The sequence below is a fragment of the Felis catus genome, chromosome C1 (assembly GCF_018350175.1).
Source record: "Felis catus isolate Fca126 chromosome C1, F.catus_Fca126_mat1.0, whole genome shotgun sequence".
Classification (NCBI taxonomy): Eukaryota; Metazoa; Chordata; class Mammalia; order Carnivora; family Felidae; genus Felis; species Felis catus.
In genome coordinates, this window is record NC_058375.1 from 55209595 (window position 1) to 55232634 (window position 23040).

General features: G+C 38.3%; 1 protein-coding gene across 1 annotated transcript in view; it reads left to right on the forward strand.

The window, feature by feature from the left end:
* Positions 1-21833, forward strand: part of DYNLT5 (dynein light chain Tctex-type family member 5) — a 31543-nt gene extending 9710 nt beyond the window's left edge. Inside the window, exons 3-5 of the mRNA XM_003990165.5 lie at positions 12086-12177; positions 19728-19852; positions 20732-21833. Of these exons, the coding sequence (XP_003990214.1) occupies positions 12086-12177; positions 19728-19852; positions 20732-20935 (421 nt within the window). The 3' untranslated portion in view covers positions 20936-21833. The remainder of the gene's footprint in view (positions 1-12085; positions 12178-19727; positions 19853-20731) is intronic.
* The last annotated feature ends 1207 nt before the right edge of the window (positions 21834-23040 follow it).

The window sequence follows — 23040 nt, forward strand, 5'->3', positions numbered from 1 at the left end:
CCAGGATTATTTTCTCTGAGGCCGGTAGTTGGACCAGTAGGTCAGCCTAAAGCTGGGGACTAAAAAGTCTTTCTTTTGTCTCAAACCAAAATTACAGTGATGTCATGTTACAAGGACTTTGAGTATGGCTCTCTGCTTAAACCCACTGGTGGCATCTAACACCCTGGTTAGGCCACACTATGTCCTTCCATTTATTCATTTATTCAAGCTTTACTGGGCTTCTACTCCGTGCCAATTATTGTGCCACATGTTAGGCATATAATGGTAACCAACTATAGGGTTCTACTCTGGAGAAGGTCATTTTTCAAGTAAACTGAAAGGCCACCAGGTAATTTGTTTTTCTGAAAAAATGGAAAATACTGCATTGATTACTTCACTGGAAATGAATATTTATTGACAAATGAGTACATTCTAGGCACTCTGCTGGGTGGTGAACCCAGCATAGTGAGCCCAATAATCCTGGAGCCAGCAATAATCCTGGCTTTCGTGGAGTTTACAATCTGGTGGGATAGGTGCTGAACAAGTAATTTTAAGTGTGATGAATTTATTCTACAATTTCCACCTATACTACTGTGAGTTGCTTATGTGCAGTTAAAAATGATGTTGCTCGACCGGTTTCCTGATTTTGGTAAGTGCTGTTGCCATCTAAATAAAGTTAAAGCCCCCCAAAAGACCTGAGTGAGATATAGCTCTCCCCCTCCAAAGAGAGAGAAGCTTGAGAAAACAGAAGTGTTCATATTCCTAAATTAAACCACAATAAAAACTAATATTACATTGTACTTGATAGATTATTAAACTGCTTCACATACAATACCCATATGATTCTCATGAAAATCCTGTGGGTTAACTAGAGAAGATACTTTTATGATCTCCAGTTATCTCATTTATTATCTTATTTCTCTCAGGAGCAGAGTTGAGTTGAAAATATTCCTCATTCCATAGCACATTGTCATCACCAATGTGGGTGAGACCCCTGGTGTTTACCTGATTGTCCCCTTTCTTCCCCATCCACACTTCATTCTCAACTCTAAAAAGGCACCCATAGTACACACATCACTACATATGCTACAAAAATATACATATCTAAGTATTGTATTATATATATATATGTATTTAATTTCTGTGTATTATGATGTTTTGACATTTAAATATTTATTTTGAGAGAGAGAAAGAGAGAGCAGGGAAAGGGCAGAGAGAGAGAAAAGAGACAGAGAGAACTCCAAGAAGGCTTGCACTGTCAGTTTAGAGCCCAACAAGTGGCTTGAACCCACGAACCGTGAGATCATGACCTGAGCAGAAATCAAGAGTTGGACGCTTAACAGACTGAGCCACCCAGGCACCCCATGATGTTTTGACATTTTAAAAAACCTTTCTGACTGGGGAGACACTGCCCTTCTCAGGTCTAACCAATTCTTAAAGATAGCCAAGGTCTCAGCAGGGAACATGCCTTAGACATACATGCGAACTATTCAACCCAGAGCCAGCTCCCCTCTATCTGACCCCTGACATCCAGCATTCAGTATTCCTCTGCCTTAATCAGCCTAGAGCCAAGTACCAGGCAACTAGGGATCCTTCTATAGCTTAGAGCCCATCGAAATTATTCAGACTAGCCAGTCTTGAACTGCTTTCCATGCCCAGTTTTGCCTTTCCCTCTGAAACCCCAATAAGGGTCTAGCCCTGTCTCTTCCCTGCTTCTGTCCTCTGCATCTTGACACTCTGGTGGCACGGCACGGCATGTCTCTGATCTCTAGGACCTGTGAGTATAGTAAACTGTGTTTTCCTCTGTCTCCTTTTGTGCCACACCTGACTGACCACCTTATAAAAGAATACAAAACAAGCACTTACCAAAGATTTTGACTTACATAAATGGTGTTGCACTATAAACCTCATTTTGTTTTCTAAATTTCATATATGTCATTCAACATTTTATTTTTTAAATTTACTCATGTAACTGTGGTAGCTCTTTGCTTCTTACTGCAGCATAGTAGTTCTTAATATGTATCCATCACATATGTTTGTACCCATTCCTCTATGGATGAGCGTCCAGGTTGGCTTTCACATGCCATGTGGAACATCTTTGTACATAATCCTTCACTGGCACCTTTGTCAAAACTGCCCTGGGAATGTGATCCAGTATTAAGATACACCACAAAGTCGTAGTAAGTAAAAATGATAATAAATGCAGGAATAGAGAGATAGGTGCATAAACAGAGAAACAGACCAGTGGAACACATAGAGAATTCAGAAATAGACCCATGGATATATGGAAGCATCATGTATGAGCAGTGAGGAAATTATGGATTTTTTGATAGATTGTGTTGGGAGAAAACTGGCTCAGTAGAGGAAGGAAAATGAGGTGGATTCTTCCCTTATACCATTTACATAGTGGATTCTACATGGAAGACTGAAATGTGGAAATCTAGAAAGTGAAAAGAAGAAAGTATAGGAGAATATCTTTGTGTTCTGTGGGTAGGAAAAGATTTCTTAAATAAGATTCCAAAATGAAAAACAAAACTATAAAAAAACAACTTGATAAACATAACTACAATAAAACTTAGTATATCTGTTCAATAAAAAATATAATAGACATAGTTAATAGGCCAGCAGAAGATATGTGTTTTTTTTTAAATCATGCACATTGACAATAAGAAAATAGAGGAGATAAATAGCAGTTTGCAGAAGCTAAGCCCAAATGGCTAAGCAGAATATGAAGAGACACTCAAAAAACAGAATATAAAGAGATGCTCGAACTCCCTTAGCATGAGAAAAATGCAAATTAAAACAAGATACCATTTGCATCCATCTGAATCGCAAAATATAAGAAGGGAGACTGATAACCAAATGTTGGTATTTGCTGGGCAAATAAGAATAAAAGCAAATATCCGTTCAGCAAATAAAACTAACAGTATTGAGAAAAAATAAGTATGTGCATACCTTATTCTCCCATGCTTTGAGGAGACCGACACTTGGCATGGTAAAGTGACTTGCCAAATTATCACAACTCCCAGATGACAGGGCAAAGAATCTGTAGTTCTGTGACCTTAGAATTTAGAGACAACATGACAGTGTTTGTATTTGTTATATGGGCTGAATTGTGTGCTCCCCACACCAACTGCCCGATCCCTGCCGAACACATATGTTGAAGTCCTCATCTCCAGTGCTTCAAATGTGACCTTATTTGGTAACTGCGTCTTTAAAGAAGTAGTTAAATTTATTTTTTTAATGTTTATTTTTGAGAGAGAGAGAGAGAGAGAGAGAGAGAGAGAGATGGAGCACAAGCAGGGGAGGGGCAGAGAGAGAGGGAGACACAGAATCTGAAGCAGGCTCCAGGCTCCGAGCTGTCAGCACAGAACCCGATGCGGGGCTCAAACTCATGAATCACAAGATCATGACCTGAACCAAAGTTGGACGCTTAACTGACTGAGCCACCCAGACGCCCCAAAAGAGGTAGTTAAATTTAAATGTGTTCATTAGGATATGTTGTAATCCAATATGACTGGTATCCTTCTACGAAAAGAAAATTTGGACACAGATACATGTAGGGGGAGAGGATGTGAAGATGGCTATCTATAAGCCAAGGACAGAATCCTGGAATAGACCCTTCCTTTCATGGCCTTTAGAAGGAACCAGTCCAGCTAATGCCTTGTTCTCAGACCTCCAGTCTCCAGAACTGAGATGATAAATTCCTGTGGTTCAAGCACCTAGTCTGTGAGGCTTTGTCATGGCATCCCTGGCTAACTAGTGCAGTATTTCTAAAGGAGTGAATGGAATAGTAGCAGCATAACCACAGAGGAAAATGGAGTGGCTCAGAGATCTGTTCTACACAGACTGGCTGGGGTCAAGTTCCAGCTTGAACACTTAAGGTGCTGGTCTTGCATAAGTTATTAAACCCTCTTTTCCTCAGCTTCTTCTTCTATAAAATGGGTTAAAAATGGTAATTGTTGCTTTGGGGTGTGGTGAGAATTTAAAACAATATATGGAAACACCTAGAATGGTTCTTGGCACATCTAAAAACAGAGAGAGTATTAACTATCATTATCACATAGAACTTTGGAATCAAATGAGGCCTGTGTTTGAGTCCCAGATCTGCTTAACCAGCTACTATTTAATATTCTTTGAGTCTTAATATATCACCTATAAAATGAGAATAATAATGACCACAGAGTCATTTCGTGTATTCATTAAACACATTCTTGTTACCTGGGTCATGGCATTGTGCTAGGTGCTAAAGATACCACGGTGAACAAAACAGGCTGTCCCTGGGCTTGTGGTAGTGCTTTTGTCAAGATCATAATGACTCTCACATTACTGATCCAGTCAGTGGTCAGTCCTCATCTTACTTGACCTCTCAATATTTGAGGCTGTCCACTGATCATTCCTTTCCCCTGGAAAAATTTCTTCACTTGGCTTCAGAACACACACTCTCCTGTTTTCTTTCTACCTGATGGGGCCACCTTGTCAGTCTTCCTGCTCCCTGCACTTCTCCTAAGTTTCTTAATGTTGGATGCCTCAGAGAGCAGTCCTTTGCCCTCTTCTCTTATTCTGCAGTTATCCCCCCAGGAATCTCCTCCAGGATAGTCACTGAGACATGGTGCTATATGCCCAAATTTATATCTCCAGCCCTAAACGTGTCTCCCAAACCCCAGGCTCATATATCTAACTGCCTATTGACCTTTCACGTTAGTACATGGTAACCGCCTCAAACTCAGCATCCTCACAACTTAATTCTTTATCTAAATGTCCCCCTTCCCATTCACAGGAAATTCTGTTGAATCAACTTTGAAGATACATACAGAACCCAACTACTGACCACTACCCCCCACCACTACCATCTCAGTCTGAGTCACTGTGTTAGTCGGCTCAAGCTGCCATAACAAAATACCATGGATCAGGCAGCTTAAACAATAGGATTTTTTTTCACAGTTCTGGAGCCTGCAAGTCTGAACTTGGGATGCTAGCATGGTCAGGTTCTTGTGACTGACCTCTTCCTGGCTTGTAGAGGGATACCTTTTCTCTGCTTCTTCACATGGTGAAGAGAGAACCCTGGTGTCTCTTCCTCTTATGTAAGAACTCCAATATTTTTGACCCAGAGCCCCTATGACCTCACTTAACCTTAATAAACCTCCTTAAAGGCAGTATCTCCAATACAGGCACATGGGGAGGCGGGGGGGGGGGGTGCTATTAAGTCTTCCACATATGAATTTTGGAGAGACACAGTTTAGTCCATAGAAGTTACAGTCATCTCTCACTTGGATTACTATACAAGCTTCCTGACTGGCCTCCCTGTTTTTACACATGCCAGCCTACAGCCTATTCTCAAAATAGCAGTTGGAGTGATCATTGTAAAATATAAAGTGGATCTTGCTGTTCCTCTGCTCAAAACTCTCTATAGGCTCCCGCTTGATCAGAGTAAAAGCCATGGTTTTACAATGGTGCACAAAGCTCTACATGATCTAGCTGCCTAAACCTTTGTAACCTCGTTTTCCACCCTCCTGCTTGCTCCCTCCACTTCAGCTACTCTGACCTTTATGCACTTCTTCAGAAATACCAGGCAGCCTCCTGTCTCAAACCCTGTGCATATACTTTTCTCTCTCCTGACACACTTCCCCCAGATAACCACCCGGCGCCTTTCCTCACCTCCTTCAATCCTTTGCTAATGGAAGCCTATCTTGACTGTTCTATTTAAAATTGCAAACAACACCCTCTCTTCCATCTACTTTCAAGGCCCCTTAACTAAGCATTTTTTTCGTTCCCCTGTAGCTTTTATCACTTTCTAACATAATACATCATTTACTAGTTTTGTATTTTATTGTCTACTCTCTGTCCCTTCTCACTAAGTTCCATGAGGGCAGAGATCTTGTTCATGTGTTTCATTTTTGTATCCTAAGAACCTAGAATAGTGCCTGGAACATAACACCAACTCAATAAATATTTTTCTTAACATTTGAATGAACAATTGTTGCAGTATACTAATTCCTGAACAAGCAGGTTCTTTTGCTCACAGATAGGTTAGGCTCACAGATCCACATATGTGTTTAGGTGACTAAGGACTTTCATCTTGTAGACATAAGATACATTTACAGCAAATAAAAATTCTTAAATTTTCAAATTTTTAAAACAAGTCATACGTTTACCTCCTTACTGAAACATTCCATTGTGCATTTGTAGAAAGAAAGAAGAAAGAAAGGAAGGAAGGAAGGAAGGAAGGAAGGAAGGAAGGAAGGAAGGAAGGAAGGAAGGAAGGAAAAGGGGTGCCTAGTTGGCTTAGTCGATTGAGCAGCTGACTTCGGCTCAGGTCATGATTTCACAGGTTCATGAGTTCAAGCCCCACATGGTGCTCACCGCTGTCAGTGTGGAGCCCGCTTCAGATCCTCTGTCTGCCTCGCTCTCTGCCACTCCCACTCATGCTCTCTAAATAAATAATCAAACAAACCTTAAGAGAAAAATAAAGAAATAATACTTTAATTTGTGTTGAAAATCTGTTGAGATAGACCGCAGTCCTCCTTCATGATCTCCATAGTACTGTAGCAGTAACCATGGCACCCAAACCCTCAGCCTCACCTGAGTGATGATTGCCAAGGGTAATGTGACTTTGAATCTATCCATTCATCCAGGAGCTGCAACAGAATTTTCATCAGCTGTCTTTGACTTTAACCTCACCTTCTCTTGAGTAAGCATTAGTTTAGTGGGCCTCAGACACTCTGATTTTCTGTCCACACACTCAAAATTATTCTATTTTGTCAGACACCTTTTCCGGATTATCTTCAATCACATCAGAGCTTGACGTTTCACAGGTTGTGTGGTTTATTTTTTGTCCTTCAGGATCATTCCTACTCTTAAAAAAATGTATCCTACAAGAACACATACCATTTCTCTCCTCTTTCACTTATTAAAATGTATGAAAATTATGAAATTTCAAAATTTCAAAATTATGAAAATCTTGACCTTTCTTTCTATTATAACCTTCCTTTGGCTAGTAAGATGGGGCCAATAATGTGAATAAAATATCTCAAAGGTACATAAAAATCCAGCAAACTTGCTACAAACTGACCACAAAATTAAATTACCTTACCAGACAACTTCCACCTTCTAGGGGAAGAGTTGATAGGGGAAGAGTTGGTATGCTTTTTCTCTTAAACATAACATTCATAAAAACATCCTTTAGACATTTTGAGGCAGAAAGTTCCCAACCAAGTGAGCCTTTATACATATTTCATCTTGTTTTCAATATCTTGTTTCTTGAGCACAGGGAATAGGATTTTTCTTTGTGTTTCCAGCCTGCCCACTGTGAGCAATAAATATTTGTTGAAAGAATGAGGAAAAAAAAAACAAACAAAAGAACAAATGTCCAAATTGTATACCCTGAAATAATGTATACCGGAAGCCTTCTTTTTCTCTGTGCGTTCTGAAATATCTCCACTGGGAGGCAGCACATAACTTTAATAACAGGTTTAGGGGGAGAAAAACAACAAAAACAAAATCATGCCTAAACAATACCGTTCAAAATATGGTAGTTCCAGCTGTTTCACGGTTACAAATAGAAGAGAGAGATGATATTCTGACATTTTTAATCTACTAAATTAATGGCTCCAAGACCAGTTATACATTCACATATTATCTCTTCCTGCAGCTTCAAAACATCTAAGTAATAATGGCAGTGAAAATGTCTGGAAATGAATTCTTAATAATAATTACATAGTATTGATTTTGATGAGACTTAATTGAAATTACTTCAGTCTCTTCAATACAAGCTTTGTATTTATTCTGTGTAATTCAAGGAGTGAGTAGCAAGTACCTTTGTAAGATGTTTTCAGGAAAACTGAATTTCATGTAACAGTAAATATATTCCAACTTCTTAGCTAATTTTCTTTTTGCCTGTTTTCTGCATAATCAGAACACAGACTGTTGGCTTGGCATGGATGTTTCCAATGTCAATCAAGTACAATATAGGAGGGTTCCTTTTGTTTTTGTGGACCAATTTCATGCAGCTATTTCTGCATCCAGGTTAATGCCACATCTGTCCTCAGCAGTAGTATATATGATTCCAAGTATTACTGAAACTTTACAAATTGTTACTCTTCTCCTAGAATAACATTACTTGATTTGTTCCATGTTTCCCCCAGTAGTTTCTGCCAGACTTTCAGTTTTCCTGCATTTACTTTTAATCTACCTTCCTTCCTATAACTTGACAACTCTATTGGATACATTTTGCCAATTGAGTCCTTTTCCTCCATAAATGGCAACAAACTGACGAAACACATAGACAGCAAAAGCATTTTTCACATTCACAAAATAAAATCAACTATAGTCTTCCCTTTGCAATGAGATCATGTATCTATCTAGAAGGATTATTATTACAAAGTAGGGAAAGTCTGGTCATGGACAACAGAAACACATCTGATTGTAATATTGTGACGTATACCCAACAAATGTCTTGTGCTGTGTACACAGCACTGGCAATTAAAATTATAAAAAAATTTTTAGCACCTCACATTTTTGTCTTTAAAAATTTCAAAGGGCTTGAGTAAAGCTGTTTATCAATAGAAAATATGTACTACATATTTTCCAAGTCAGTATTCTGAACTGATACTGGTCATTTGCCATTCTCAAATATAGAATCTCTTTTATTTCCAAAAACTTACTAAACCCACATTCTGGTTTAGTGTTAGTTACCCCTATTGCAAGAATTTTGTATATTTTATCTCTTCCTTCTGTCTTTTTTCAAGAAATAAATGTTTTTTTTTTCTGTTCAGCTCATTCTTTTCTTTTCTCTCTTCCTTTTTCCAACTCATCTCATTTTAATGTAGGAATAAGCAGATCTCAGTTTCAAAAAATACCATATACAGAAGCTTTAAGTAACAAGTAAAATTTTTCTGTAATTTTCCATGAAGTTACAATTTTAGTGGATACATGGTCAACCTTCTAAGGTACAAAAAGCAACCAACAAACCAAATATTTTCCTTCTGCATGAGAAAGAATGCCAGGTTACAATAAAATATTTGAAACCTCACTCCCCAAAGTCCTATCTCCTCCCCAAAACTAACTCCAAGTTTGGTCCTCCAGTACTTGCAACATCCTACTTTTAAGGAGCAAACTCTATATCAGTTAGAATTTATATCAGTATAGGGGCTCCTGGGTGGTTCAGTTGATTAAGCATCAGACTTCGGCTCTGGCCATGATCTCACGGTTCATGGGTTCGAGCTGTGTGTTGGGCTCTGTGCTGACAGCTCAGAGCCTGGAGCCTGCTTCAGATTCTGTGTCTCCTTCTCTCTCTGCCTCTCCCCCACTTATGCTCTGTCTCTCTCTCTCTCTCTCAAAAATGAATAAACATTAAAAAAAATTTAACAATTTGTATCAGTATATCTAATGCTTCTTATAATAATAATTTTTCAAAAGAATAGTGGTTTAAAGAAAACAAAGATGTTTGTAGAAACAGCCTAGATGGCCAGGAGAACAAATGGGTAAATAAAATGCAGCATGTTCATATATTAAGTACTGTCATGATATTTAAAATATTGATGTATATTACTATTTGTCAGCATAGAAAGTTATCCATGATACATTTTGAGCGGGAAAAAAAAAGCCAAGCATCTATCATATGCTCCCATATGCAAAGTCACGTCGGAAGAGATTTTTGTAATGTTAACAGTTGTTAGAGAACCACTGGGGTTAGTAATTTTTTGTGTAATTTTACTTTAATCTTTATACTTTTTTATGTTTTTAACTTTTTACCATTTACATGATTACTGGGGAAATGAAGAAGGCACGAAATGAAATCACCTTTGGTAAGATTTAAAAAGCCAGTCTCCAAAACCTTCTGCTTGCACACCTATCTTCAGCCAGTGGGTTTTTTAAACTGCCCTTACGACACTTTCCAATTTCATACTGGTAAATAGTATTGCACTGATTGTCAATTTTTCCATAACTAGGAACAAAGCAATAGTGAAGACTCTTTGTAAAAAATTCTTATTTGCTTTTTTTTTGTCTGAGACTTCTAACACGTGAATTTAAATTTTGAACCAACACTACCTCTCTTTCTATGAGTTTTTAGTATGGTGTTAGTAGAAAAGAAATTGGGTTTTTATTAACACTTGCTGTATATTTATGCAAGTTTCAAATGCAGTCATTAATTATTTCAAGTAGTCCCTCCCCCTATTTTCATTCTGTCTGATATGATCATATGTGAGACTTTGTCACTGGGACTCAAATAGGATATTTGAAACCTAAGTCTGCCTTTTCTATATCTATGGCATTAAGCCCTTTGCCTTGTTCGCTTTATCTCTGAAATGGGTAGAATAAGAACTCTTTGTCTAACTTAAAGGCAGTTGTGAAGGTAAAACAAAATAATTGATGGAAAATGATTTGCAAAGTGAAAACTAGCACATATAATAATGGGACAGGCTGCTTTATCTTAGAATCAGGGGGCTTTTGCAACATGGAGTTAGTTTTCTGAGCAGAAGCAATCAGCTTCTGTGGGTACTGCCCACAACACCTGCAGACAATGTGGCCAAGCAGGTTGGTTGCTACTTCAAAGGGCAGCAGAAAACTGAGGAAAGCAGGTGTTACAAGAATGAGAACTAAATCGCTAATCCAGAAATCTATCATGAAAACACAGCCATAATTACTTGCATTGTTTTCTCGTGATGGGTGAGTAAACCTTAATTTATTGCATAAATTGTATTAAAGGATTTTTAAATAGATTATCTGTGATTTTCTTAAAATATCATTTGTACTCTGACTCAAAAATAAATAAAAAAAACATTTAAAAAAATTGTTTTAAAAAGGGGGCGCCTGGGTGGCTCAGTCGGTTGAGTGTCCGACTTCAGCTCAGGTCATGATCTCACAGTCCGTGAGTTTGAGTCCCGGGTCGGACTCTGTGCTCACGGCTCAGAGCCTGGAGCCTACTTTGGATTCTGTGTCTCCCTCTCTCTCTGCCCCTCCCCTGCTCATGCTCTGTCTCTCTGTGTCTCAAAAATAAATAATAAAAACATAAAAAACATTTTTTAAATATCATTTGCAAAAAGTTTACTAATTCCAAACAGCCGAGAACTAAGTATTTTAGTCTTCTTGCAGAGAAAAAAAAACCCCAAAAGATTAAAAACAAATATTTGTCATTTAATTAAGGCAAAAACATAGTCTGCTTAGAAAACTGGTCACTCTGAAAACACACATAACCGCACGCGCGTGCGCGCGCGCGTACACACACACACACACACACACACACACACACACACACACACACACTATTGTAGTATCTCCTTTGAAGAGACATCTGTTTTAACTTCCATTTTCACAGGTGGAGAGAATTGGGGGTAGATCTGAGACTGCCATTAGTGACAACTGGATTTTCTCTGAACTAAGCTAAATTAAGTGGTGCTGGAGGGACATTAGGGACTCCTCTTTGCTTGGGTCTCCAGTTCAGCACCTGGATAAGCTTATATTGCCTTGGTAACCAAGCCAAAACCCTTTCTTAATGTTGAAAAGGGTGGTTGGTGCTTATGATTTACAATAGTTTGGGTGAATTGTGGTTTCTCTCACCATGTGGGTGAGTTTCTTGTTTTTCTTTTTTCTACTAAAGGGATTTTGTGTGGTACGTATTACTAAACTTTTATAAAGTATATTATCCCATGTATATATATAGTTGTTTCCCAACATTTTAAGCTTCCTCCTGTATTTCTCAGTCCCTTTTGTTAATTTTGGCCACTTTGAGGAGAGAGTCTCTACATTGTGGTAGACATGCCATTGAAATGGCTTTTGAAACAGGTACTCCATTACCACACAGACAGACCAGTCCACGAATACTTTGTGAGTAGTCAGATGCCTTGGGCTTCACTGGACTGCACTGGGTTTCAACCGCTATATTGAGACCTGCTCCAAGTAACTTCTCTATGCGTTAATGTTTCCATCTCTGAAATGTTTTTGACTTTAAATGTGTCACCGGGATATTTGCCTGTGACTTGCTTGAAATGTTCTTAGGGAAGCTTTACCTTGGTAACATTTTTGCTGAAAGTAACAATGTGTTTTGTTGTTGTTGTTATTATTATTATTATTAACTATTGAAATTTGTTTTCTTCCTTGCTTTTAGCTCCATGAGTACTGTGTCTTATATGGATGAACCTAGCCAGCGGGATGATGCTTCTCGCCTTACAGTTCAGATGGAAAACACCTATCAACTAGGTGTGTTATTTTACACTCATTCCTATTTTAAACTTATAATCTCATTATTTACTTAAAATAATATCTGATAACATGGCATCATCTTCATTATTAGCACAATATAAGGGGTCTTAATTAAGTGATTTGATATGTTGTAATTTCTTCCTCTGCAAAATGGGACCAACACCCATTGCTTAATTTTCTTTATCAGTGTTTCCTAAATACCAAGCAATTCACTGGGCAGCGCTGATGTGTCTTGTGTATCACTGAATTAAGAAGTTCATTTCTGGGCATTTCTGGGTTATCCTGTGGAGTTATTTTATATATACTTGAGTTAAGTGAAAGAGATATGCATTCAAGTTTTACCCAGCAACCCAACCAATGTTGTTGATAAGTGGAGAAAAAAGCCTTCAAAGCAGAAGCAAATGATTCCTGGTCCCCCATTGACACAGGTGTTTATCCCTTTCCACTGAGGTTTTGGGTCTTTGAAAACAAAGATCTTTGCACCTGCCCCCATACTCCCAGACGCAGTCCACAGTGAATACATTTTCCCATTCATGTTTTCTCATAGACCAGCTTGTTTTCTCTAAATGTGTACCTGCCCACTATTATCTGCCCACTTTATATAATTACTGCTATATAGAGATTCCATAGAGACTTACCAATGACCAAAAGAAGGACTCTCTGGGCCACAGTGGTTCTATCTGCAGCCAGTTAACTTCAGGAAAATTACAGACCATCAGTGCATTTCATTAGGCCTTGTAGCCAGTTTTCTAGGGTAATCCCCAAGACTACATGGATTACAAGGCTCCATAATTAGTCAGTCTACTGGTATTTTCACAGTGCCTGGGGTAGACAACTAATATTCCTGCCATCCCTTCTGGTAACCTTACCCAGTTTCCTTTGGGGAAGCCTCACCACTGCCATCATTACACTTTGGGTCCGTAACATTCTGTTGAAGCTGACACTAGCTTTAGAGATACAGTAGTGACTGATTCTGAGATAGCATATGACCCTTTGATTGGTCAAGCCAATCTAAGCCTTTGGGATTCAGCTCAGAAAGTGTTGTTTGGGCTGTTGAAGAAGCAGATTAGATTCTGAAACCTGAAAGAGGTAGGGATATGGCAGCTTTTGCCATCTTGTCCCCAACATATGACTCCTGAGAGCGTGAGAGAATCAAATCCCAATGTCATTACTAGAGTCCTAAATCCAGCTATCTGCTTTTAGACTTTTCATTAAATGAACTATGTTTGGGTCAGGCTTTCCTCCACTTATAACTAAGAGATCTTAACTGTTCAATGCCTAGTACTTTGGGTTCTGCATGTTGAAAGGGTTTTGGGTCAGATTTTGACAAGATAAAGGAGTTAAAATATGAAGCCCTTTGTTTCTTCTTCATAAGGATATGTTTTCATAACTTATATCCTCAAATAAACAGAGTAAATAATCTTACGTATTTTAGAGTGTTGAACCAAGTTAGAAAAGTAATATTAGAAACACCTTAGTATATTTAAAAAAAGAAAAAGAAAAGAAATATCTTAGTATAAAGTATTTCCCATATTTTCTTACAAAAAGTCATGTGAATTATTCCTTTGTGATTAAAGTCTTTTATGTTTGACAATCTATTTCTTAAGCATTCAACTAACCATCTTGTTCATATTCAAACAAAAATGTATTTCCACTTCTATTTGTTTCTGGGTTTATTTTGCATCTGAAAGGTACTCTTTGGACCTCTGGTAAAGATTTCCTCATATCTACAATGCAATACTTCCCAAAAGAGTGTGTGTGTGTGTGGGGGGGGAAACTGTCAATCACCAGCATTGTTGTGTCTAATTTTTCTCATTCCATCCAACAATATTTGTATCATCTATTTTATTTTTTTATAAGTTTTTAAAAATTTTTTTTATATTTGAGAGAGAAAGAGAGAGCACACACACGTGAGTGGGGGAGAGGCAGAGAGACAGAAACAGAATCCAAAGCAGACTCCAAGCTCTGAGCTGTCAGCACAGAGCCCAATGTAGGGCTTGAACTCACAAACTGTGAGATCATGACCTGAGGTAAAGTCAGAGGCTTAACCGACTGAGCCACCCAGGCGCCTCTCATCTAAACATATTTTAAATGTTTAGTGTGTTTATCTTCCCTTGAGGGAGTAATTATAGCCAGAATGAGATGAAACATAAGTATAATTAATGAAAGCAAAAAGGGAATGGAAAAATCAAAATATATTTCTTGTAATAAAACACCATTTACATTTTCTCATTAATTAATTGATAAAACATGAGTATAGAAAAAAAATACAAGATGTGGATCCACTGTGTCTGAATTTGAATACTAGTCTTGCCAATTCCTAAATGATGTTTGAACAAGGAATTCACCATCCTCAAAATCTTAGTTTCTTTACCTGTAAAAAAGGATAATAGTCCACACCTTATGGGGATGTTGTGAGAATGAAGTGGAGGAACGCATTTAAATTGCTTCTTTATTCATTGTGTTCTTGTTTCTCAAAGCAACTGAGCCTAGGGCTTTACTTAAATCACTAAGAAGAAAGGCCTTCTGTGACCTGTAATCTAATTGCATATTAATTATGGAATGAGTTCTTCACAGGACTTTTTTCTGGAGCAATGGTTAAAGAAGTATCTGATTCTTTAAAAACACTTGACTGTAGGGGTGCCTGGGTGGCTCAGTCAGTTGAGCATCCAACTTCGGCTCAGGTCACGATCTCACAGCTCACGGATTCGAGCCCCGCATTTGGGCTCTGTGTTGACAGCTCAGAACCTGGACCTCGCTTTGGATTCTGTGTCTCCCTCTCTCTCGGCCCCTCCCCAGCTCTCTCTCTCTCTCTCTCTCAAAAATAAATAAACATTAAAAAAGAAATTAAAAACACTGTAAGCAGGTCAGACAAGACCTATGGGTGGCTATCTTTGCTGCCACACTGAGACAGCCTGCCTGAGAAGGTAGTCAACATAATGAAAAGTAGAACCTGAAGATGGAGAGAGAGGGAGACATCACTGGAGCCGAGCATCCATGGGATAATCAGGCCCTGTCATCAGATGCTCTCATGGACAGAAACTGTCAAGCTCTCCACCCTGACTTCACTCCACCCCTTAGGGTCCTTCCTAACTGTGGAGGTCTTACTGCCTCCCTACTTGCACCCTCGCTGATCTTGGTGCCTTCTCAGCAAGAACAATCCCCACCTCCTCCCTCAAAATGAGGTAGCAACCATAACAACCACACTAACAATAATAAATACATAGTGGGGAGGGGGGGGTTGTGCATGGCAGGCACTTTTCTAAGCATTTTAAATATTTTACTTCATTTAATCATAACAAAAAACAGTATGTGGTGATTCTTATTATTATCTCAACTTGGAGAAGCTGACACACATATTAAATAACCAAATTTGTATCTATTCTATCTTAATTCTATTTTTGTGACAAGTCTTTTTCTCTTTCTTTCCTTCCTTCCTTCCTTCCTTTCTTCCTTTTCTTTTTCCTTTTCCTTTTCCTTTCCTTTCTTTTTTTTCATCCCAACACTTCTTCAGGTCTTTGCTTTTTTATTTTTAAAAACATTAAAACATTTGCTTTTTCCTCCTAAAAAAATAATCACTCAAAAAAAAGAAAGAAAAATAAAGTAAAGAAAAAGAATAAAAGCTTTGCCATTCCCATTAGTTGACTCTGAAAGTAGATTCAGGAGCTGATTTGGGAAGTCAAAAATTAAACATCCACTCTTTCTCTCTCTTTGCATCTCAGCATCCCAGCCTAAGCAAGGCAAAAGATGATTCTGGCTGCACAGGAAGGAAGAGGTCACAGAACAAGTGAGAAAAAAAGTACATGATGATATCTGCAAATATTTTCAAAATAGAATCTGGTTAATGAGATTTTAAAACAAGGAAAACAAAGCCAAATGCAGAAGGGACATTGGTACAGTTGGACAGTAGGAGCCGGAAACAGAGATTCAAGTGCCACCAGGATTCTGTTTTCCCAGAACTAACTAGGTGTGGGCCTCCTCCTCTCACTATGGCCTGGCTTCCTCTCCATGATGAGAATCATGGCCTTCCACAGTACCTAAGGATCACATGTCATAACTTTTATCACCAGAAAGAGGCTGACTTTTTACCCCCTATTTCAAGTTTAAAATCGAAATTCTGAGAAAGGATTCTAATTGGCCTGGCTTAGGACAAGTGCCACTCCTGAGCCAATCAACCATAACCTGAACTTCAGCTCAAAGGAGGTCATGGTAGATCCTAAAGAAACATCTTGGTTAGAATTGGAAAGCTCTCATCTTCCCAGGAGGGGAGATGCTGTTCCCAAATGACAGGGAGGAGTACTAGACAGACAAATATCTGCATTGAGGGAATTTACTATTTGCTGAAGGGAACAATGTGTACAAGTTACTTAATATGCAGCCAAATTAAGTTCTGTGTGAATTATGTAGGTTAAGGTACATACAATACGTGTGCTTGGTAGGAGGGAGTGAAAAACAGAAAGGTATATCTCGAATGTACATAATCTATTTAATTTAGTCCAAGCCAGTAGTATCATTTTTTAAAATTTCTTAAATAGAAAGAGGAGGGGCGCCTGGGTGGCGCAGTCGGTTAAGCGTCCAACTTCAGCCAGGTCACGATCTTGCGGTCCGTGAGTTCGAGCCCCGCGTCAGGCTCTGGGCTGATGGCTCAGAGCCTGGAGACTGTTTCCGATTCTGTGTCTCCCTCTCTCTCTGCCCCTCCCCTGTTCATGCTCTGTCTCTCTCTGTCCCAAAAATAAAATAGAGGAAATCACCCTCAAATTTAGACTCATTTCTCTATAGAATACAAGTGGAAATCTGAAAGATCCACAGGAAGGGGGCACCTGGATGGCTCAGTTGTTAAGCCTCTGACTTCGGCTCAGGTCATGATCTTGCCGTTTGTGAGTTCAAGACCTGAATCGGGCTCTGTGCTGACAGCTCAGAGCCTGGAGCCTGCTTCAGATTCTGTGTCTCCCTCTCTCTCTGCCCCTCCTCTGCTCATGTTCTCTCTCTCTGTCTCTGTCTCTCTCTCTCAAAAGTAAATAAACATTAAAATTTTTTTTTAATTAAAAAAAATAAAATAAGAGATCCACAGGAAGACAACCCGGAGGCTTGTAGGTATTTAGGAACTTGCCCACCGGGGTTGGTGCCCTACTTCTGACCCCATGAAGTAGGAACACTCAGCACCAACCTGAAGTTACAAACCTATATGCCTCTGTGTTTACAACTGCTTGTCTCTGTCCTGTAGAAGATAGATTCCTGCTGACTAAATATTGGGGTTAATTATACTCATTGTATCAGATGTGTCTCCCTTTTACCTATCCAGATCCATTCTCCATGCTGATTTAATTGAACGATTCCTATATAATCATCAAAATAAAGATACAACTTATTGAGCCTCAGGAGGCTGACCTAACTCAACAATAGGCATGGGCTGTAACCTTCCAGTTAAGTTTGGCCAATGGGAAACTTAAGCAGGAAGTAGGAGGGAGGGAGGAGTGTGAGCTAGAATGTTTAATTCCCCATGGCCTACTGTGAGTTCATCTCAGGCTTGTTTGTATCCACCAATGGAAGGGCATAGCTGCTCTCCAGGGAGCCCTCTCCATGTGCCTCTTCTGGGATCAAGAGTTCCCTTCTCAGATTCCTAAGACTGGGGTGGGTTGAGGATAATACCCTCAGTTTCACTAGCAAGGGATACTGCACTGTCCTTTGTTCTGACATCCTGCTCAGAATTTCCTAAGGAGTCTCTTCATTAAATACTCCTGGAATTGTCCTTATTTTAGTGTGCTATATATTTCTTTAGACCCTGATACCGTCATTAAAAATAAACACTTACAGGGCACCTCGGTGGCTCAGTCAGTTAAGCATCCAATGCTTGATTTCAGCTCAGGTCTTGATCTCAGGGTCATGAGTTCAGGCCCCAAGTGGGAGCCAAATAAATAAATAAATAAATACACTTAAGACATATTGATGACTATTAAAATACAACTGAATTTAATTATTGACCTCATTCCTTTATCCATATCAGTACAGCAGATAATGATTGAGCCACTCTACACCAGGCTCTGGGCACATGTACATGTTGTACAATGACAGAGGGATGATGAGGTTAATATTCCCAGGACGTACAGGGAAGATTCCTGGGATACAGGATAAAGAAAGTCTGTCTGAGGCCTTTGCTGTGAATGTGGACTAAATGTCATTAAGAATATAAGCTCTCTAGGGGCGGCTGGGTGGCTCAGTCGGTTAAGCATCTGACTCTTTATTTCGGCTCAGGTCACGACCTTGCAGTTTCTGAGTCTGAGCTCTGCGTCAGGCTCTGCTCTGACAGTGCAGAGCTTGCTTGGGATTCTCTCTCTCTCCCTCTCTCTCTCCCCTTCCTCCATTCCCTCTCTCTCTCAAAATGAATAAAAGAAACTTAAACAAAAGAATATAAGCTCTCGAGTCAGATAAAATAAGTGCATCCCAGCTCTGCCACTGTGTGATTCTGGGCAAGTTACTCATTGTATTTAAACCTCTGCATTACCATCTGTGAAATGGAGATAACAGTAGGGGTCACCTCAATGATTTATTGGAAGATTATATAAGGTAATAAATATATACTTATCACAGTACATGACATGTAGAAAAAGTTCAATAAAAGTAGTTATTATCTGTACTATGATTATTACCTATACAATGTTTACTTGTAGTTAAATTCAGAAATCATACATTAAACATTTTGTATGCCTTTAGCATTGTATTAGACTCTGAGGAGGATAACGTATGATCTAGCTTACCGTTTCACTGGCGAGAAAGGCAGAAATGCTTGAGCTATTATCAGGTAGATTAGGATCAGTGGGGACCCAGAGCATTGGGAGTACAGAGAAGAAAGGGATGATTTTTTTTACCTGAGGAGGGGAGGAAGGCTTTCTGGAGAAGAAAACCACTTGAGCTGGCCTTGAAGCATGAGTGGATATTTCTCAGATGAACAAGATGAGGAAGATGCTCTTCTTTTTAAGAATGTACACAAGCATCCCGTACAAGACAGATGAAGTCCATGAGGCTGGAGGCATCGACATAGAGAGCTGTGATGGAGAATGAAGGGGCTGTAGGTGCTAGACCTTAGACTTTGCTAAGGGAAATATCATGGCCAGATCTGGGTTTTAGAGTGACCCCTCCAGTTGTAGTGTGGTATACATAGATTGGAGGGGGAGATATAAGAGCTGGGGGGTGGGGGTCAGTTAGAAAGATGTTGAGACTTTAAAATAAGTCATTAATTGTGGGAGCTGGCACTGGCGAGGAGGATAGTTTCAATATCAAACCTTGGTGGTATTGAGTACACTCTTCAGGTAGTCTGGTAAATGTGTGGCACACACTTTGGTAAGAGTGTGTTGTCTTCTGGTCCTCTGCCAGAGAACCTGACTGGAAACCTAATTAGGACCACTTTTTTCCTGAAATAGAGGCCACTCAGAAGATTAAAGGTCTCCGCATGATCCAGTACTCTTTTGATTAGCCTACTGGGGGGGGGGGGGGGGAGGGGGAGACGATGTCATTTGAAATTACTCAAGAAATTTCATCTGTATTTTCAGGTCCTACCAAACATTTTCCTGTGGTCATTGTCAATCACATTTTGAAAGATGTGTTAACTAAGTATCTACAAGAAGAACAGTATGAGCCAGAGCTCTGTAGACAGATGACTAAAACAATTTCTGAGGTATATATGTGATTTGCCTGAAGTGTTAACTTTAATTAGAATATTGCTAAAAGGACAACACCCTACTTTTTGATGAAGGCAATTAATTTGCAGTAGCAGTAAAAATGCTTATGTATATCTTATGAAAATATTTCTTAGGTTATATTCCATGTATGTGTGTGTGTATGTGTGTGTAAAAAGCCTTTGCCTTAAAACAACCATTATGTGTATCATTTTTGCATGTATTTTGTTTAAAAAATGGATACAACTGTCCCATTTATTAAAATTTTTATTGTCAAAGATACCATTTTTTTCAAAGATACAATATTTTAATGATCATTTTCTCTTCTTCAAGGTAATTGTTTTGAGTGCCATCAAATACAGATGCTGCAACCTTTAAATACATTTCTGTTTTTATCAACTAAAGTGGTTGCCCTCCATTAGGTTTTCTTTAGTTTCTTCTTTAAAACAAACTCTTTAATAAACATCCATGAATAGTCCTATTACAGGAGACTCCAGATGTATGATCCCTTAATTCGACATAAACACGGTGGTAGAACTCTAATGCCAATATTCTTTGAAAGGAAGCCATCTTAACATAGATTTTCAAAGAATGTAATAAATCCTTTAAATCCTGTTCCCTGAATTACAATTTTTCCATGAGACTTAGAAAATGTAGATATATTGCTGGTGCTATAATTTTGTCTCTAAATGTCCTATCTCATGAGAACAGTGCTTGAAGAAAATCATAGTTAAGTTTCCACAACAATTACTGAAAATATCTACAATACATCATGTGACTTTCTTAAATCCACCAGATTTTTGACAAAGATTAAGACTTCTAAGTTTCAATGTGGCTAAGGGAGGACCTTTTTTTGTTGTTGTTCTTTTAATTTCTAGGTTATTAAAGCCCAGGTCAAGGACCTGATGATTCCACGGTATAAGCTAATTGTGATTGTTCACATTGGACAACTGAATAGTCAGAACATTTTTATTGGAAGCAGATGCCTCTGGGATCCTAAAAGTGATACCTTTTCATCTTATGTTTTCAGAAATTCTTCTCTCTTTGCGCTTGCAAGTGTCTATGCTGTTTACTTTGAGTGATTGAAAATAAGAAATGTAGTTCTTACTTTTTTAAATCACAAAATAAGCTGTATCTGTGTACACAAAAGCTTCCCTGCTCAAAAGTTTGAGAAAACAACAGTAATATTTCAAACAACTGGCATTTTTGGACTTTTTCATGCTCTGCTAAGAACTGAGGGAGGGAAGTGTGGTACAAGAAAAACTCTTGTTTATCCAAAAGAAGAACTAAGTTTTGGTTCCACTGGATCATTTTTCATAGATATGGATTCTTTTTTAATATTACTTTGGTACTAATTACTTTAATTACTCTTTAAATAGACAGTTAAAATTTCCTGCATTGTTTTTTAATGAAGACAAGTCTAAAAAATATGGCTGTATACCCTGACCAATAAATGACAGAAGAATATTCAACATGGTATACACAAATGATAAATGTTAATGTGTCTCAATGCTGCATGTAAAAGAATACTGGTTTTCATTTTGTACTTAATAAATTGAGCAGCATTCATTAACTGCAATTATTGTTACATGTACCTGACAGTTGAAACTGCTGAGGTAGAATTAATGATTTCATAACAATTACTGTTGTCCCACAGGGCTGCTCGCTAAAATTGGAAGCTCTTGTGGGTTGCCTGCACTTTACAAAATTGTGGGAGAGCTGAATGTTGGCTCTTCAATAATGGAAACTGTAAAGTGAACAAAGGCTTTTTAGGGCACTGAAGTAGACCTCGTCGTATTAAATATACATGATGTTTAATAGTAAATGTATCTGTAACACTTAAAATCATGTATTGGAAAGAGACACTGCTTTTAAATATACACTGCCTGATGTGCCTTTGAATTGATTTTCCTGGGCTAACAAACTTTTACACAAAATATATAGCTGGTAGCTTAACAAATAAAACATGTGTATTTACTATTTTGTTCCTATGAATTTAATGCTAAAGTGACCCAGTGCACGTTTGAATGGATGGTATTAAAATTTACAGGGCTGAAATAGCTTATTATTCTGCTGGTTAATGTGGCTTGTATCATGGATCATTTATTTTTACGGAGCTTTCAACCCTTTGTGTGCACATGAAATGATGCTGAGGCGTTGTTCCTGGATGGTAAGTGAACTGCCCAGAGGACATTTGTTAAAGGTCAAAGACAAATTGTACACATGTGGAGAAAATTAGCAACGCTATAGTTCTAAGGAAAAAATGATGTGTAATTCATATCAAAAAGAATTTAACAGATGAGAAAACAGTTAATGCTTTATACTTTTAAAATGTATTGATGTCTTATTTTTCTCAAAAACAACCTGTACTAAAAAAAAGAAAAAAATGTAACTTTTGAAATCCTTTCCTTCTGCTTGTTCTGGCTTTTAAGGTAACTTTTCATTATGAATTGGTGAATTTTCATTATTTTTTCTGTTAGGGCCTTAGTGGGAATAGGACTATGTAATAATTCACTACAACCAATATTTGTCAACCTCCCTAGGCCAGTTTTGAATATGGATTAGATCATAAGTACAGTAAGTAAATGGACTGAATATTTTCATTACACATTTGTGAACATCTCCCCTCTTGGAATGATAGCAGGGGCAATCATACTGCAATTTTGCACGAGTAAATTGGAATGAAGAAAATTCTTTAGGACATAGAAAGTCCATTACAAAAATGGCTTTATTTTTTTTAGAGTTCTGAAGTCTCATCCATGAGATAATTTCTTACCATCTGTCCTAGGCTGTGTTAGGAATCAAAACCTTAAAACATGATGGTAGTTAAAAAGCAAAAAAGGAAGCAGTTTACCCGCATACTGCCATGTACTGTAATTCAGACAGTCAATGATGAATTCTAGCAATTATATGGTAGCATAAGAATATACAGTAAAAACTCGCTAATTGCAACTAACTTGGAGGAATACTGGTTATCATAGAAAGCTTTATGATAGAAAGTTTTGAGGGAGGTATTAGCTAACACCGTGGTGGCAATCATATTGTGAAATATAAACGTATCAGGTCAACACATTGTATACCTTACCCTTTTTTTTTTTTTTTTTTTTTTTTTTTTTTTTAGAGAGAGAGAGACAGCACGAGCCAGGGAAAGGGGCAGAGAGAGAGAATCTTAAGCAGGCACCATGCT